A 16862-nucleotide genomic window follows, 5' to 3' on the forward strand; every position below is an offset into this window, starting at 1 on the left:
GTGAAAAAAGATGACGCATGTTTTTGTGGTCCTCCTCAGTCTTAGTACAAGAAATGAAACGCGATGCAGACTTCTGCACTCATTGGGATGTCACAAGACACTCGCGGAGAGCTCCACTTTGTCCGTAAAACATGTGAGAGTGCTGGCGAGGGCAGCGGTATTGGAAAACCGGAAGTCCGTGCTCCACAGTGCAGAACAGAGTTCTACACAAACTTCCAGCCTCAGAGGATTTATCTGTCTAGTGGATACATGTTATATATGAAGGCAATGTGCCTGCTAGAGCCTGCAAATGATCACTTTTCCAAATGCTAACTGCTGTTAGCTCCCAGTAGCCTATGTGGCTGATGTAATTTCCTGTCCTTTAAGTTTCATTTTACTTTTTTTAAGGTGGACCTAAAGAGATGCTACTAAACCGAGCGTTCTGAACAGGGCTGTTTTGGCAGGGTGATTGAACTGCTGTGGTGCTTCATCCTTATGGTATTTTGACCAAAGCATGTCACAGACATGTTCATCAGGACACCAGGGAACTCTGTTAACTTGGAGAAATGGGGTATAATATGTCACAGAAACAGAAGCTCCTGCCAGGAAGGCCAATCAAAGCCTGATGTATGTAACTTTAAAATATAAATGATAGTGGTGGGAGCCGAGAGCAGATCAACCCAGAGTAACTTATTCTAAATAAATATGTTAAGGTCATAGGTCAGAGAGGACTATATGTATGTTACCTTACACCAGGGGTCTCAAACTCAAAGGACCTGGAGGCCACTCTGCATCTTGTTGGTCAAGAGGGGCCAGTGAACGGGGAAAAACATTCTTGAGGGAAAAAAACCCAGACTGTTAGTCAGAGTGGGTGAAAAGATCTTAAAATTTGCATTACGGTATTTTAAAGAATGTCAAAATAAATAAGTATTTATATATATGCGGATGTTTTGATATGAAAAAATTTTTTTTCATTATGGATACAATGTATCTGTGATGCAAAATTAGTAAATAGCTGAATTGGGCTGCATGAAATTGATTGGGGCCGTGAGTTTGAAACCTCTGCCTTACACTGATGATGTGCTGGACAAAACACGGATCACCAAATTGAATACAAATCGTCATGAAGGCAACAGTGTGAATGTGTACCAGTTATAAAAGTGTACCTTTGTTATGAAAGCTGTGTCCACATTTCATGTAAAAATACAGACAGATCATCTACCCATCCGTTTATTTTCTTCAGAAGAGGATTAGGGCCATGGGATTATTTTTTGGGGAAATAAAATAATAATAAAAAAATAATAATTCTGAGATTAAATCCAGAAGACCTTAATCCGATTCCATAATTTTCAGTTATAAACTCAATAATGTACAGAACATTCATATATTACTAGTTGTATGAGTAAAATTTATAAGGGCAAATTTCCCGCCACTGGGACCTTCACATTTAAAAAAAAATCCTGCTCGCTTTCATGACGTAGTTGTAAGTAGTTGCTGGCAGTTTGCCTTTTGTCCCTCCTGACACGCCGTAGGGAGAGACGAAAAACGTGCTATCCGGTGCTGCTGTGTTGTTGTGACTGAATGAGGCGATTCTCAAGACTTACAAACAGCCTTGCGCGTTTCGACAAAAACTGGAACAGTATAGTCGCTGCATATTCTTTTACCTCACATTTAGCTAATTTAGTCTCAACCCGTAAGCTAACCGCTAATTACGCGCAACTCAAACAAGACGATAGTTCTCTGCTACTTAACTGCAACTGTTCAAACGCCAGGAAAGCCTCGCTGCTGTAACATGTCGGCCGTGCCAAACGACTTGAGGAAACGGAACAAGAAGCGATATGCGGGCGGACACCGCAACAAGCGGTATAAGGGCTCCCGGGAGCTGGAGGTGGGCATGGAGGGAATCCTAATCACCTGCAACATGAACGAGAAGAAGTGCACAGCGGAGGCCTTCAACCTGCTCAATGAATACGCCGACCAGCTCTATGGACCCGAGAAGGTGAGTGAGACACACGTCATTCCTGTTGTTATTTGACCAAAGAAAATGAACCACATTCTGTATTTGACTACTTGTAACAACTGAATTGTCTTATGTAACCTTTGGGCAACTGTACACTACATTAATGACAATGATTAACACACATCAATTCAACAGGGTAGACGTGGGAATCACAGGCTACCATACAGATACTACTATACCAGGGGTCTGCAACCTTTAGAATGAAAAGAGCCATTTTTGTCCCCTCTGCACCCAAATAAAATTAATCTGGAGCCGCTAAAAACCTATTTGTTCCTTAAAATGAAGATAAAATCACATGTTAAGTCGATACCCAACCTCTAAAGTGGAGAAAAGCGACTTGAAGTAAAACTATTTTGTGTAGTTTATGTCTGAGGAATACCTGCCTGGCATAAGTACATGGATCTAAAGATAGGACAGGACTCCAAATGTGAACTTCATTTACTGTAATGGCTTTCAGGGGAGGTTTTTCAATTGGCTGTGACAGACAAAACATATCAAAACACTTTTATTTATGCCTTTATCTTGACAAAAAAGTGTGGAAAAACATGAGCATTTATTTTCTTCAAAGCTACAAGGAGCCACTGCAGAGTGGCTGAAGAGCCACATGGGGCTCTAGAGCCGCAGGTTGCAGACCCCTGCACTAAACCAATGATTTCACGATTCAACGATTCTCTGATAATCAATATATATTTAGAAGACAGTAATATTGTGATACATCACGACATCTGTCTCTGAAAAGTTACATTTCAGTTAAATTATCATTTCACAACGTAAAGAACAAAGTGCCTCATGCAGGGGTCTCAAAGTCAAATGACATCAGGCCCAACTTTTTGAGAAAAAGACTGACAGATTGAAATGATATATTTGATTGCATCACATAATATGAAAATAAAAGTGTTTGTTTAAATATGAAACGATAACACTAAATGTATTTTTATGACGCAGAAGTGATCTATGATTTAAAAAAAAAAAAGCATACAGAAATAACTCGTAACTTGATATTGAGTGGCAGGCTCTGTGTTTGAGACCTCCGATATAAAGTCTATGTTTTAAATGCGGATGGGGCATCTCTTTACATAGCTTTCGCCACCATTATCTTGCTGTAAATCGCCTTTTCTGTGGCGAGGTAACTTCTGCCCAAGTTTCCCTCATTCAAGCATGAAGTTGCAACGCCCGGTGAGTGTAACTGACAGGGACTAATTTGGAGCGCCTTCATTTGTTAATTGAAATATCAATAATTGCCCTGGCGATTAAATCATCGTATTGCATGACAAAGGATGATGATATATCACCTAATCATTATTTTGATCCACCCATAGTACAGCGTGTTTAGAAGCCAAAGAAGGCATATGAACAGTCAATTGAAATCTAATTCAAACAATCTGTGAATCCAGTCCTTATCTGTTTTCTAAAAAACAATTACCTCCTTGATTGCAGTTGCATGATAATGCTGGGAGCAGCAGTGATGAAGAAGAGGCTGAAGAAGAAGATGTTGATGTTGCGCTAAAGAAGGAAGTGGCACAGCTGCAAGCGTCTAAAACAAAACAGGAGAGACGCTTCCTGGCTTTGGACAGTGGGGCAAACAATGTGATCTTCATCAGAACTCAAAATCTGGGTTAGCATTAAATTAAATGACCCCTTTGTTCTGAATGTTTATGCATCGGCTGTTATTAACTTTTTATTTTGCTCTCCTAGAATCTGACAAGTTGGTTCATCACATCCTGTCTGATCTCCACACCACCAAGAAGAAAAAGTCTCGTGTGATCCTTCGGATGCTGCCAGTGAGAAGCTAAAATTACATTCAAATACATACACGCAGTATACAAAGACGACAACACATGTTCTAAAGTGGGTTTGCCCAAGTCCATTTTTGCCTAGTTACACAGCACGTCATTTAGGGGTGTGAGGTGAAAGGCTCTTGCCTTTGTGTGTGAGTGGGTTTTCTCTGGGTTCTTGTTACGTCTTTTAATGTCCACAACAAATTTGAGCTTTTTTTATCTTTTATTTTTGTTAGAATTTATTGTGCCACCTGGTCAGAACAAGGGCCTTGGTGCATGGAGTTTGCGGAAACAAGCAGATCACTGGCGCCGTGCTTAGCGACCCTCCAGTCCTCGCATGGATTTTGAGATGCTCTATTCAACGACAAAATGCCAGGAAAGTGTAGTTTCAACTAATGGGATATGATTAAACTGTGTCTATGCAAATAAGGCGTACGGAGACAATCATTCAGTCCTGGCGTGTGGGTTTCACCGGCTAACACACAAAAGCTAACGGAGAAGCTAAAAACACAAGGCAACACACTTCCGGGGGCGTTCTTACTCGGAGGTAAAAAAAAAAAGACGTGTCGCAACAAACTGCATATGTTTATTTGACGAAAGTCTTAAAGATTTGCCGTCAAAACAAATGGACATTCATGTAAGACTGTGGGATGGCACCGATTTTCAGTCTTGGAAAGTCGATGAAAGGTTATGGAGAAGTCATTGAAAAGTCATGGAAAGCTATTGCTAAAAAAGTGTACGAACCCTGATAAAGAGAAGGGAAAGCCAACAGTTCACATAATGAGCAAACACAAAAAATCCCTCCTCTGTCCAGGTTTTGTTGCCTGTGGCTTTCTGCTGCCGCAAGATAGTGCACCAACAATGTGCCCAATCACTCCTCATTTTATGACCAACACCGACGAGCACACTGATGGGCACAGGGCACAAATATGACAAACTGTGTTGGTTGGAAACTAATAATCACACTTTGCACCAGGTTTAGAGGTTTTTTTTTCCACTTTTGAGGAACGTTTATCCTTACCTCACTGAAAATCAGTTCAGTCTATATCAAGACTAAAATAATCTAAGTTAAATAATGTCTAATCCTTGTTTTGTTCTCAAACCAGGTAACTGGAACATGCAAAGCCTTCCAGGAGGATATAGTGAGGTACCTGACTACATTCTTGGAATCGTGGTTCAAAACCCCAAACTATGCTACCTATCAGATCGCCTTCAAGGCCCGCAACAGCAGCCACAACAAGAGAGATGAAATCATCAAAGCAGTTGCAGGTTGAGTTTGTTTAATATTGATAAAGCAACAATAGATTTTTTTAATCCAAGTATAGAACTCAATTGACCTTTTGTTTTTGTTGACTGTCACAGGTCTTGTGGGGAAGCTGAATCCTAAAAACAAAGTGGATTTGACAAACCCGGAACTGACAATCATTGTCGAGGTTATCAAGGCCGTGTGTTGCATCAGTGTGGTTAAAGACTATACACTGTATAGAAAGTACAACGTTCAGGAAATAGTCAAGGTGGATGCACCAAAGCCTGATGCGACCTCGGCAAAAACGGATGCAAACAAGCCAGAGGAGGAGGGGGATCAGAAGGAAGAGGACACAAAACATGAAGACAAGGCGGATGATGAGGAAAATGGCAAAAATGTGTCACAGGACGACAAGGAGGTTGATAAGGGACAAGGTGAAGGAGAATAAATTAAAGCAACAAGTTGTTAGTCAAATTTAAAAGGTCTTTGCTATGTTGTTATACTTTGGTTTGCAAAGAGAGAGAAATAAGGTTGTTTTTTTTCATGGTTTATGACATTACTTGACGAAAGATGGTTGGCAGGATCCTACAATGATTTACTGAATTGGTTTTCATTAAGAAAACTATCAAAGATATTGGGGTATCCATTTTAATCAGGAGAGCTTTAGAGTGAACTGTACATATCTTTGTTATGTGCAGCTTAACTTTGTCTCAGCAGCTCACATTTTACTTTTTAAACTCATTTAAATGAAACTTTTTAAATTTAGGTTAACAGAGGTATAGGCCTGTGTGTGCGCATTACACACAAACATAGTAATAGACTGTTTTTGTAAGAAACGTTATTTCCTAAAGCAGCACCTGAATTAAAGCTGCATGTGTTTGTAACTGACATTTTCTCACTTCATGTTGCAGTGATTGTGACAGCAGTTTAGTACATGTGGTGTGTTGGAGCTTTTTTTCCTTCCTCTTCACATCATGGAGTAAATGAGTCTCTTGTGACAAAAACCCCCCCAACGTTTCCCAGTCTCCGTTCTTCTCTGCTCCACTAGATGGCGACGATGCCACATTTTGTACATGGATTGACACCACGGTGGAAAGTGAGGTTGGTTCCTTTGGATGAACGTTTTACAGTACAGATTTATATACTTATTTTTGGCACATTTTTCGGTTTACTGAGTTTGTAATTTGTCATTCTTATTGATCATATATGATCATACTTCACAGCATTAGCCAAACTTAAACGTTGACCTGATGAGGGTGCTGGGATTTCAAATCATCCTGAAGGCAGTGTGAATCCGTACCAGTTTTTAAAGGTAATCTGTAACAAACTCCTGATATTCTACCCTCAGATGAGTAGGTTCTTTCATCCATTCACTGTCTACTGCTTTATCATCTATATGAGGGTCACAGGGAGCTGGAGACGATTCTATGTGACGATTAGAAAGGTGGGGTGAACCCTGGTCAGGTCACTAATCCATCACAGAGATGGAAGAAACTGTTAAAATGTTTTATTATCAGGAAATAATGTATGACATTTCTTGGCAGCCTATCCAAGAATTGTTAAAAGTAATTCAGTCTGGAGCAATGTAGTGACAGGATTAGCTGGCCAACAATAGCTTTACTTTTTACTGAGCATATGTTGTTATTTCTGTATCCACTGACACGTCTGAGACTGTTTGTTTGTGTTCCGAGGATATTAGCGGGAAAAGTCTTGAAGTTTTGACATTCATGAAAACTAAATGTAAAATTTAAGAGACATTGTCCTACATATAGTATATGTCTATAGTGCATAAATTTATTAGACCACCCAATGTAATATTTATGCCACAGCTATTATATATAAGGCATATATATATATATGTATGTTTGTATATGTTATATACATATGTATATGTGTATATATATTTGTTCTGTAACGGTTAATACCCCAGTATGTAGAGGCTCTTTAACTGAAATGATGTGATGTTCATGCATTTTTAAATTTACTGTTATACAAAACGAACAAAAATCAGGAAAAACTATTAGACTCACATTGATTAAGATGTCAAATTATAGTTATTTACTTCCTGGACAGAAAGTTCAGTGGTTGGTCCGTTTAGAGCGCTTGATTAATTTCTGACTTCACAGAGAAGAAGCCCAGCGTGCTACTGGTATAAAAAGGTGAATTTAGTTTATTATTTGCCAAATAAATTACAGCATTTTTAGTTTATTTTGAAAGATTTCTAAAATGATATTGTATTATAAAATAATTTATGTTTTCCCAAAATTGAACAGTATATACCCCTTCTCCGCACACACAATAATGTCATTATTCATCACAGGAGAAAGCGCACACACACACACACACGTTAACTGAATTGGTGATTTTCTTTTCCTGCTCATTACTCTTGGGCTGAGCTGCTGCTATGACCCTCTGTTCATTATCTCCACTGCATACAAGTGCAACTCTCAGGTGCCCCAATCACTGTGGCCTCCTTAAAACCTTATAACCCCGACACTCGGGGAAAGGATTGCATGTTTTTCACCTGCCATCTTATTATTAGTACAATGCCAATTAGACGGTGTGCATGGTCTACATAATGTCCGGTGATAAAACATAATGGTGTCACAGCGGTGGTATCTGAATGACACCACTGCTGACAGGTGAAATTCTTACTTTTTTATTTGCAGTTGTGCAGCATTTTAATGACATGAATTGTTTATTATTTCTAATTGCCGTCGAGGGGAACAAAATCTGTTCACTAAAAGCATTTTGTGGAAGCTGAGTGTTTCGCCAGGAAGCGAATCAAGAGAATATTTACAATGGAAACCACTTAATTTTGTCTGCATAAGAAAAATTGCCCTCAAGGCCATGTCTAATTAAACCTCCGTGGGCTCTAAAGCACACTGCTTTTCCGCCAAACAGGAACACAGGCACGCGCGCTCTGTTCTGCCATCCAGGACTCGCTGCTCATTCAGGTTTAAATGTCACAGGCCTGTGAAACAATTGCATCCATCGGCGCATGTGCACACAGTCCCCAGGGTCAGGATTAGCATCAACTGGTGTGGCTCCATATCTGACCTTTATGAGTGGCTAAGTAGTTCTCTCCAGGGTCTCATTTGTCTCACTTTACCTCCCAACAATGGCTTCAACCCCCTCCTAACTGTAGCATTCACTCCGTGCAGAATGAAAGCTGCAAATGTTGAAATTTAACAAGCTAAATTCTTAGTTTTTACTATTTTATTAATACCGTACTCATGCACTCCTGGCTTCTTAATGATGCCTATTTTTATTTTGTTGCAGTCAATAATGAAACAATCTTATACATTTATTTCTGCGTAAAACACTATGGTCTTAACTTGATTATTTTGCCCATACAGGAAAGTGTCATTGTACTGTTTAATGAAAATGAATATAATCCTGCTAGTGCAGCGTCTATAAAAAAAAGAAGTATATACATATAAATTAAGACATGTTCAACTCCAAAAGCATAAACTCTAAAAAGTACACACACAGTCCCTTAAAAACAGATTTTGTGCAGTAATTAGACAAAAAAGACTTTCATAGCCTTTATTCTGAAAAATTATGAACCAAAAGAGAACTCAATGTTGCTAAAATTGACAATGAACTGACATACGTTACGACATACAATACGTTTTGGAGAGTAAAATGGCCATAAAATAACTATGTTGGGCTCAAACAAGAAGCAGTAATACGAACTATGCACTAATAAGAATAAGACATTTTAAGACACTAGCAACAGTCTGTGACACTGGAATGGAAGGGAACAAAATTCTTTTAAAGTCTTTTAAATTTGATAGTTTAGATCAGAGTCTCTCAATCCCAGTCGTGGGGACCCACTGTCCTGGATGTTTTATAATGTTCCCGAATTTCTGCAGTGTTTGCTGATGAGCTGAATATTTGAATCAGGGAAACATCTAAAATGTGGACAGGGCGGTAGGGCTGCTGGACCAGGATTGATAAACCGTGGTTTAGATTAGAAGAAGAAAAAAAGTTCAGGTTCACGTTTTACCTGATGAAATACATATTATTATATTATTATTATATTGTCAATTAAAACATTTTGAAGCAATGCAGGCGTAAATATTAAATGTTGGCTGAATCCATTTGTTTGCCTACATTTCAGGGTCTTGGCGTGATCCCTGCTGATTAACTGGCACATTGTCCTGGCTCAGTGTTCATTTAATACATGAGCTTTCCTTATCTGAAAAAGTCATAATGTCTTTGGTAACCATTTTGTTTCTAATTACACTTGTTTCACTCCACACTTTTATCTAATTATTCTTGATAGATCCTCTCAATATCCATTAGATTGGATCAACAATATCTGGAAAGTGCCCTTTTGTGGGCTTTTGCGGGGCCACTCATAGACGATCACTCTGAGTTTTTCTTAGCAGGATGCTTCAGGTCATTGTTCCGAAAAGAAAAGAGCACTGTCTCCATATATAGTCCCTTTAACGTGTCCATTCTGGAGCAGAGCTATTCTCAGTTTAGCTGCTGACCTTCCAGGGAATTAAGAGTTCTTGAGTTCTACCCAAAGAGTTCAGTTTTTGTGTCGACGGAGAACCAACCAGAGTATGTGTAAGAGCGAATTTATATTTCTGATTTTTGAAGATGTCACCTCCAGCGTTCACGATTGATAAATTAAATTCACCTGTTCACGTGCACATGTTAGTTTTTAAGACAATGAGGGTGAGTTTGGCTCTGTAATTTCCTGTTGACACACTTTACACAATTAATATTCGTTATAGATCATCGTCTTTGTTACCTGCGTGAAGCTGGTCCCCCACCCCACACAAAATTTAGCCAAAATAGTATGCTTAGTTTGTGCTTTGTTTGTGCCGGTTTGTGCCGTAAAAATTTATGTTTGTGCTGGTACGGTTTTATAGATATTACACACTTTAATTTCTGGCGATGACGTCACCCAGCACCCCCGTTTGCTCCAAATGGACCCGATATGGTACCATTCGTTTGTGCTTCGTTTGTGCTGGTTTGTGACGTAAAAACTGTGCTGCTACGGTTTTTCAATTATTATAGATTGTGTTTTTAAGTCACCCAGTTTACTTTGTGGTGATGACGTCACCACTGGAAATGTTTCATAATAGGAACTTTCATCTATTACAGTTGGTCAGTATACGCTCAGGCTTTTAAACTTCAGTGTAACCTGTTAGATCTCCTTTTGTCCTTTTGGTGGATTATTCTCAAATATATTCACAGTTCTACAATTGATCATTGGGTTCTTGGTCACCTGCTCAAAACACCTTCATACCTGGTTTCATAGGTTAAATCTTGGATGAGTATGTTTGGTTTTTAGATTATCAAGACCACTGTGCTGCTCCTGAGGACATTCAAAGTGTTTAACCAGACACAGAGTCATTTCGTGGACCTTATGTACACTTAGTTTGAGTTGCCTCCAGAAATGGTCAAAAAATCTAAATGCGAAATTAAGTTTTTGTGATTTAAAGCATTTGTAGAAAATACCCCATAATGTGGTTCAATTTTAATTTCTAGGGTTATTGAATAATAATAATTGTTGAGGTGAGGAAACAATGACGGTTCATTTTGTAATTGAAAACGAAGTCTAAAATATGATGCTGGTGCTTCCTTTATCTAGATATTCCAATTACACTTACTATGTACATCTGCGTTTGTGACTGTGACTGACATGAGTGTGGTCGGCGTAGTGAATCCTGCAAACAGTGCTTCACAACAAACACTAGACAGTCGCATTCACTTGCCAATTTATCAGCAGAGCTAAAGCGTCTGAAAGACGAAGTGTGATTTTTTTTTTTGCGTTGCAGCAAATGTTAGCCTCTGAGTGGAGTCCTCGTGTGTGACTGTTGTGGCGAAAAGCAATTATGAGCTTTGCCAAAGTGATGTTGTCCTTTTTTTTTTTTGTCTATTCTCTATGTATGTATCTGTGTGGAGCCGCCCAGACCTCCCCCCACCCCCCTACCATTGTCATTGAGTCAATAGATACACACACCATTTTATTTATTTATTCATTCAGATCTATTGTCACAATGGCAGGAGTATGGTCTGGAGAACATCAGTACCAGTGGTCCTCGTGGAGACCAAAACCTGGTCCTAATGAAGCAGAGATGGGGCTAAGATTTGAATTGTAGTTAGGTTAAGGTTGTAGGCTTTGGCATTAACAGGTTTACGGTTAAAGTTGGGGATAAGACTTTCTTTAGGAAGTCCAAATGAATGGAAGTTAATACAGTGTCCTCGGAAGAATAGCTGCACAAACCTGTGTGTGTGTGTGTGTGTGGGTTAGATAATGAGAAATGCTTATCAACCCACTGCAGCCTGACAGCTCACTGCTATTAGCTGTTACCCCAGAAATCCTACAGGTGGGCCAAGAGTGCTCAAATTGATTGCAAACATTGCTATTTATCCGTATAGAAAGGGAACAATCAACAGAGGGATTTAGTTGATTAGGATTATGTTGACTTATTATTTTTTGGGTGGGCACTTTTAAGGAGTCTATTATTGTGGTGAAATTAGTTTTTTTTTTTTTTTTTATACCTGTAATGAAGTTGCTGTTTGAATGTAAATGCCTGTTCATGTGAGCGAAATGTGGCGCAAGAGAGGGAAAAAAAAGACTCAGAATCAGGAACAACAAATTCAGGAGCAGTTTGTCCCATTCACACACTCGCATCCATTCCCTCATTCTAATCAGAGGTTTAGTCCATGCCGAGGGTACTTTCCATATCACTGGATGGCTTTTGCTGCAGAGAGACGCATTTTAGCATAATGCTAACAAGAACCTTGACAATTAGTTCGACAGCAGGGGGGGACTCGGGGGCAGAGTGCGGAGCGCAGACGTGAATAGGAACCTGGGATAAACTGCACAACAGAAGACTTGAGGGAGAACGCAGAAGCAGGACATCAGCTGTGTGACTCAACACAGCATTGATTACTTTTCGTTTTCCCTTCCATGTAATGATCGGTGCTTAAGAGGATGTGGATAAAAGGCCCTGTTTGACTAACAAGACTCGATCTTAGCTCGACGCAGACGTGTAAACATACAGAAGGGAAACACAAGACGGCATAATCTGAAGAAAAACCCCTGATTTCAAGGTTATAACACTTCATGTTATCAGCTGTTCAGGTGCAATGCGTCAGGAAGTAGATGGTGAAATGACGTGTTTGCAAAACCTTTGAAGACAAAGTTTCAGCTTTATTACTGACATATAGAGTTGATAAAATGGTACATGTTTAAACACATATTCAACCAAAGATAGTTCCCTTTTTTTGACTAAAGTTCATATATTACACATCATTTCTGTGTAAGTAGCACAGTAAGAGTACATGCTACAACCTCTGTTGATTTGGTCACTGGTTATTTGCTTTTTGGTATATAAATAAATAAATATAACCGATCAACTGTAGTCCTGAAGACTAGTTAACCAGTGAAGCATTTACTGCTTTCCTGGAGCTTTTTGCCTCGGTGAAATTAGTATGACCAAGTTGGTGAAATTCATCATCTCCAAGAAAAACAAGTTTCTCTCAGCTAGTTTGTTTGCCAGCCTGAAAACATAGAACCCCCGTTGTCTTCCTTCCCTGTCCTTAATATGTAGGTCAGGCACAATAACACTGTTTGTTTATTGTTGATTGGAATATTATTTGACATTTTTGTCATTGAATGCTGATAGTGGTGAAGAGTTGGCTTTATTCTGTTTCCTGGAACATCAATGATGTGTGTGTTTTTAGGAAGAGGAGCTCCCATTGGATTGGTCAACAGCTGCTGACGAAAAGACTCGGAGTGTAACAGTGAAAGATGCATATGTGGTTTTCAGGCAGATGACAGACAGACAGAGGGGCTCCTCAAGAGGACATACAACTTTAACAGGATTGGAAATGGTAACGACCAGCTGTAAGAGGTACGGGAGAAAGAGCTAGGGATGAGAGTCAAAGTGCGAGGAAGGAGGGGTGGCTACTCGAGGAGGAGTGTTTGTAGATTAGCTTGAGACTGATTTAACTGTCCCTCAGTCCAAAAGTTGACTAAGAACGTGTTTGTGTTTGCTGCAACAGCTTGAGAAGATGGACACGGACGCTGGGGTTGGGATTGGAGAAGAATGAGTGAGTGCTTGGGGATGAATGAAGTGGTTAAACACATCATCAAACGCTACACGCACAGCAGGGGGCCTCGGGATACACCCGTCTTAGAGATGGGTGGTGTGGCTGTGTGCACGTGTGTGCATAGTTTTGTACTGGTCTAATAAACCATTCATCTGCAGGGAGAGGAGAACACTGGATGCAGAGAGCAGAGGGGGGTTACAGCACTCTTTATGCTCCATATTTACACCCTTTTCAAATGCACAGACCGACAGATACACAGTCCTGCCCAGAGGTTCTTTGATGCCTGTCGATACCGCTGCGTGATGATGTCATACGGCACAGAGCAAAGGAGGGAGGCATGATCAAAGAAGAGAGGGAGGGATGAAGACGCAGGAGAGGATATCCAAGACAACAACGGGACAAAGATGGCGACTGCTTATGCCATGGGACGTCCACTGGCGTCTAGACCTTTGCATCACCAGGAGGGACCCAGGCTGTACAGCAAGTGTATTCACTTCCCTTGTTTTGGCAGGATGACCACCAACATGACATACTGGAACCACGAAGCCAACATCCACCACTACTACCGCTGGGCTAACACGGTAAGCTTTCTGTCTACCTTAGCCTCTCCTCCGCTGCTGTTAAGCCATCAAACCATTAACGCCCCAATGTCTGGTTACCATCCCTCCATCCGAAGTATTTATCATGAGTTGCCATTCTTTCCAATAACACATTTTCGACCCATTTCTTTCTTTTTTCTCAGCCCTTTCATCATGGTTTTTTTTGGCTGTTAATATAGGCCTCTCTTCGCCATCAAAGGCAGCACATCAATTGCCTTGACTCCCATGTGTATGTGTGAGGGTGAAAGAGAGAAAGAGGAGGAAAAAAAAAAGAAGAACGCCGTGTATCAAAGATCAAGGCACGCTTTCATGGCTGATTTTGGCCTTGGTTGGATGTTGCTTTCCATCATCTTTCTATCCTCCCTTTTCCTCGATGTTCTAGGGCTGCAGATGCGCTCCGAACCCATCGCCGCTTTCTCCCGACCCTCAAAGGTTCAAATCCTACGTTCACCGAAAAATAAAATCGCATGCTTTTGTTGGAAAATGAAAGCAGACATTTTTGTGGTTTTTCTTTGAAAATATTCTGTAGCTTACAGGCTACCGGGCCTGAGCTCTGCCCCAATGATGACAATACGTGAAACAATATTTGAATAAGCAGCAGGAGGGCAGCCAGCTAATCCACTGTGGCTAATCCAGCATTGGTGCAGGCCATATTGGTAGCTGGAGTATTCAAGCTCATCACAATACACATCAGCAGGGCGCCATGGCAGATATACTGACACCCTTACTAGAGGCATGACTGGGAAAGGCCAGCAGATGGATGGACAGGTGGATGAATGGATGAGCGAATAGATGATAGAGAGATAGATGGATGAAAAATTGCATAAGATAGAAAACCTTGATACTAATACACTGTCTCCTTTATTTCAGATATTGATTTGTTCCATCCTTAGAATTAATTTGATGACTGTCAGAAAAAAAAAAACAGCGGAAGTTGTATCATGAAGACGCAGCTAAAAAGTCGCAAAAACCAAGAGGATATATTGATATCATGTTGCCCCGTTCTTGTTCACATAATGAAAGGGTCCACTGTACAAGACCCTTCTCATTCTTTGTTTGGAAACTGTTCTTGTAGCCAAACAAACTTTTTCTCCCCAATTAATTTTCCAAAAGAGCAGAGGTCTGGTTCCTTTCAAGAGGTATATAATGAAGATTTCACTCCCTGGGAACATCTAAATAGGTCTTTGTGCTCAGAGGCCCCCAAGAGATAAGCCTGTTTCTGACAGCCCTCCGTACAGACGCCTAAATCTGCTGTGGCAGCTGGAACAAAGGGACCCCTGAGCTGGACCCACAAGGCTGACCAAATGCGCCATGTCAGCAGTCTAAGGGCCCTGCCTCAATTTCACAATTAATAAATCTGGCAAATAACTGTTTTCATCACATACTTGACAAAGGTTAAGGAGTAATGAATGAGACTTCTTTGTATTTTGAGACTGCACAAATAGTTGAGAGTGTCGAGCTTGGGTCATCGGTTGACAAAGGAATTGTCCATTACCAGTAGCATTGGAACTCGCACTGTATGTCATACGATCTTGAATCACATTCATATTAACAGTTTATACATTATAATGTGAGACGATGCTCACAAAGATAAGGCTGAGCTCTTAAATCACAGCGTGGGTAAGTCATGATTACAGACTAAATGCGAATTGTAATAAAGAAAATTCTCGAGAATTTAATAATAACAATTAAAAAAAGGTTAATGGAGAAATTGTGGAAGGTTTTTTAGAACACTTTAATTCCTTGAGATTATGTAAAACCATGAAAAATGTATATGTTGACATAAAAGCAGTGTTGGCAAGATTTGATTTAGCTGCTTTAGGTTTCACAGTCTCATTGTCTTGCTTGGACACACACAGAGTGGACAGACCATCGTCTTACCTCTTAACTTCTGTGGAGAAGGCTGATGGTGTGAAGCAGAAATGTTCAAATATATTGCTATAAATAATGTGGACAATCTCTGACAACTGACAAACCTACAGTACAAATAATGTATTGTCATGAAACTAGAGCCAGTCCTTCATGTTTCCTACATTGTTATACGTTTGACAGTCTCTTTGTGTCCCATATGTGGCACCAGCTTCGGGTCAAAGGTTTAAAATAGTCCAATGATTTGGTCTTCCTTCAAATAACCTTCACTTCTAATGACATTCCCATCAACTACAGCTGTACTTGTACTGCTAATTAGCGAACCATAGCATGCTAACAAGCTAAACTAAGATAGTAGCATTGGTAAATTGTATAACTGCTCAACGTAAACATGGTATCATTGTCATTGTGATTAGGCTGAAATTATGCATGATGCCTTTCTCCCTCAAGGTTTTTTTTCTGTATTTAGCTTTGAGTGAGAAGGAAGAGTGTATTTTAACATTTTTGAAAGTAGTAATATATAGTATTTTGATTAAAAGTGCATTATGTAATAAATCTAAAGCAACTGGCCATAAAATCCTCCTAATATGTCACAGAGACTCAGGAATAATGTTCATATAACAAACTGAACTCACCAACAACAATAATACAGACAAAATATTCACATTAAAAAAAAAAAAATTTGCAGACTGTAAATCATGTTTATGTTTTGAAATCATGTTTTGGCATGTGGCACCACCTACCGCCGTCTGCCAATCAATGCAGCCAGTAGAGTCTCAGCTGCAATGGCGGAGAAAACGAAACCTAAAAGACCTTGAAATTTGAGTGTAGTAACCGTTTTTGGCCACATTCTTACATGTGGCGCCTTTAAATTTTAATTTCTGCAATGGGCAGCTCATGGTATTTCATTTTACACACGTTTGCGCAGCATTCGTAGTGGGGACACTTGTAGACATAATGCATTCTGTAGCCCCTTACCTTAACCTTAACCATCACAGCTAAATGCCTAACCCGACCTTAACCTGAACCTTTAAGAGGTGAGTGAACACGAGGACCAGTCACGATGTCCTCACTTTTCCCAAAATGTCCTCACTTCCTATGGCTTATATTATATTTTTTGGTCCTCACAAAGATAGGCAGACACACACACACACACACACACACACACACACACTGGTTATTACTACTGGCTTAATCTTAACCTAACTCTGACCTCAGTCCTTTAAAACATGTCTACACCTTAAAATGTAGTAATGTACGTTATAGGGACTTGAGTGTTGTCCCCA

The 16862-nt window shown here is 39.9% G+C and overlaps 1 protein-coding gene across 1 annotated transcript; it reads left to right on the forward strand.

Annotated features, from left to right (window-relative positions):
• The first annotated feature begins 1579 nt into the window (after positions 1 to 1579).
• Positions 1580 to 5872, forward strand: LOC310943552 (THUMP domain-containing protein 1-like). Its single transcript, XM_083909153.1, has 5 exons — positions 1580 to 1978; positions 3437 to 3614; positions 3695 to 3780; positions 4884 to 5046; positions 5140 to 5872. The coding sequence occupies exons 1-5, from the start codon at positions 1772 to 1774 to the stop codon at positions 5469 to 5471; spliced, it is 966 nt and encodes a 321-aa protein (XP_083765279.1). The 5' UTR covers positions 1580 to 1771; the 3' UTR covers positions 5472 to 5872.
• The last annotated feature ends 10990 nt before the right edge of the window (positions 5873 to 16862 follow it).

The sequence above is a fragment of the Microchirus variegatus genome (genome assembly GCF_963457635.1).
Source record: "Microchirus variegatus genome assembly, chromosome: 23".
NCBI classification, from domain to species: domain Eukaryota; kingdom Metazoa; phylum Chordata; class Actinopteri; order Pleuronectiformes; family Soleidae; genus Microchirus; species Microchirus variegatus.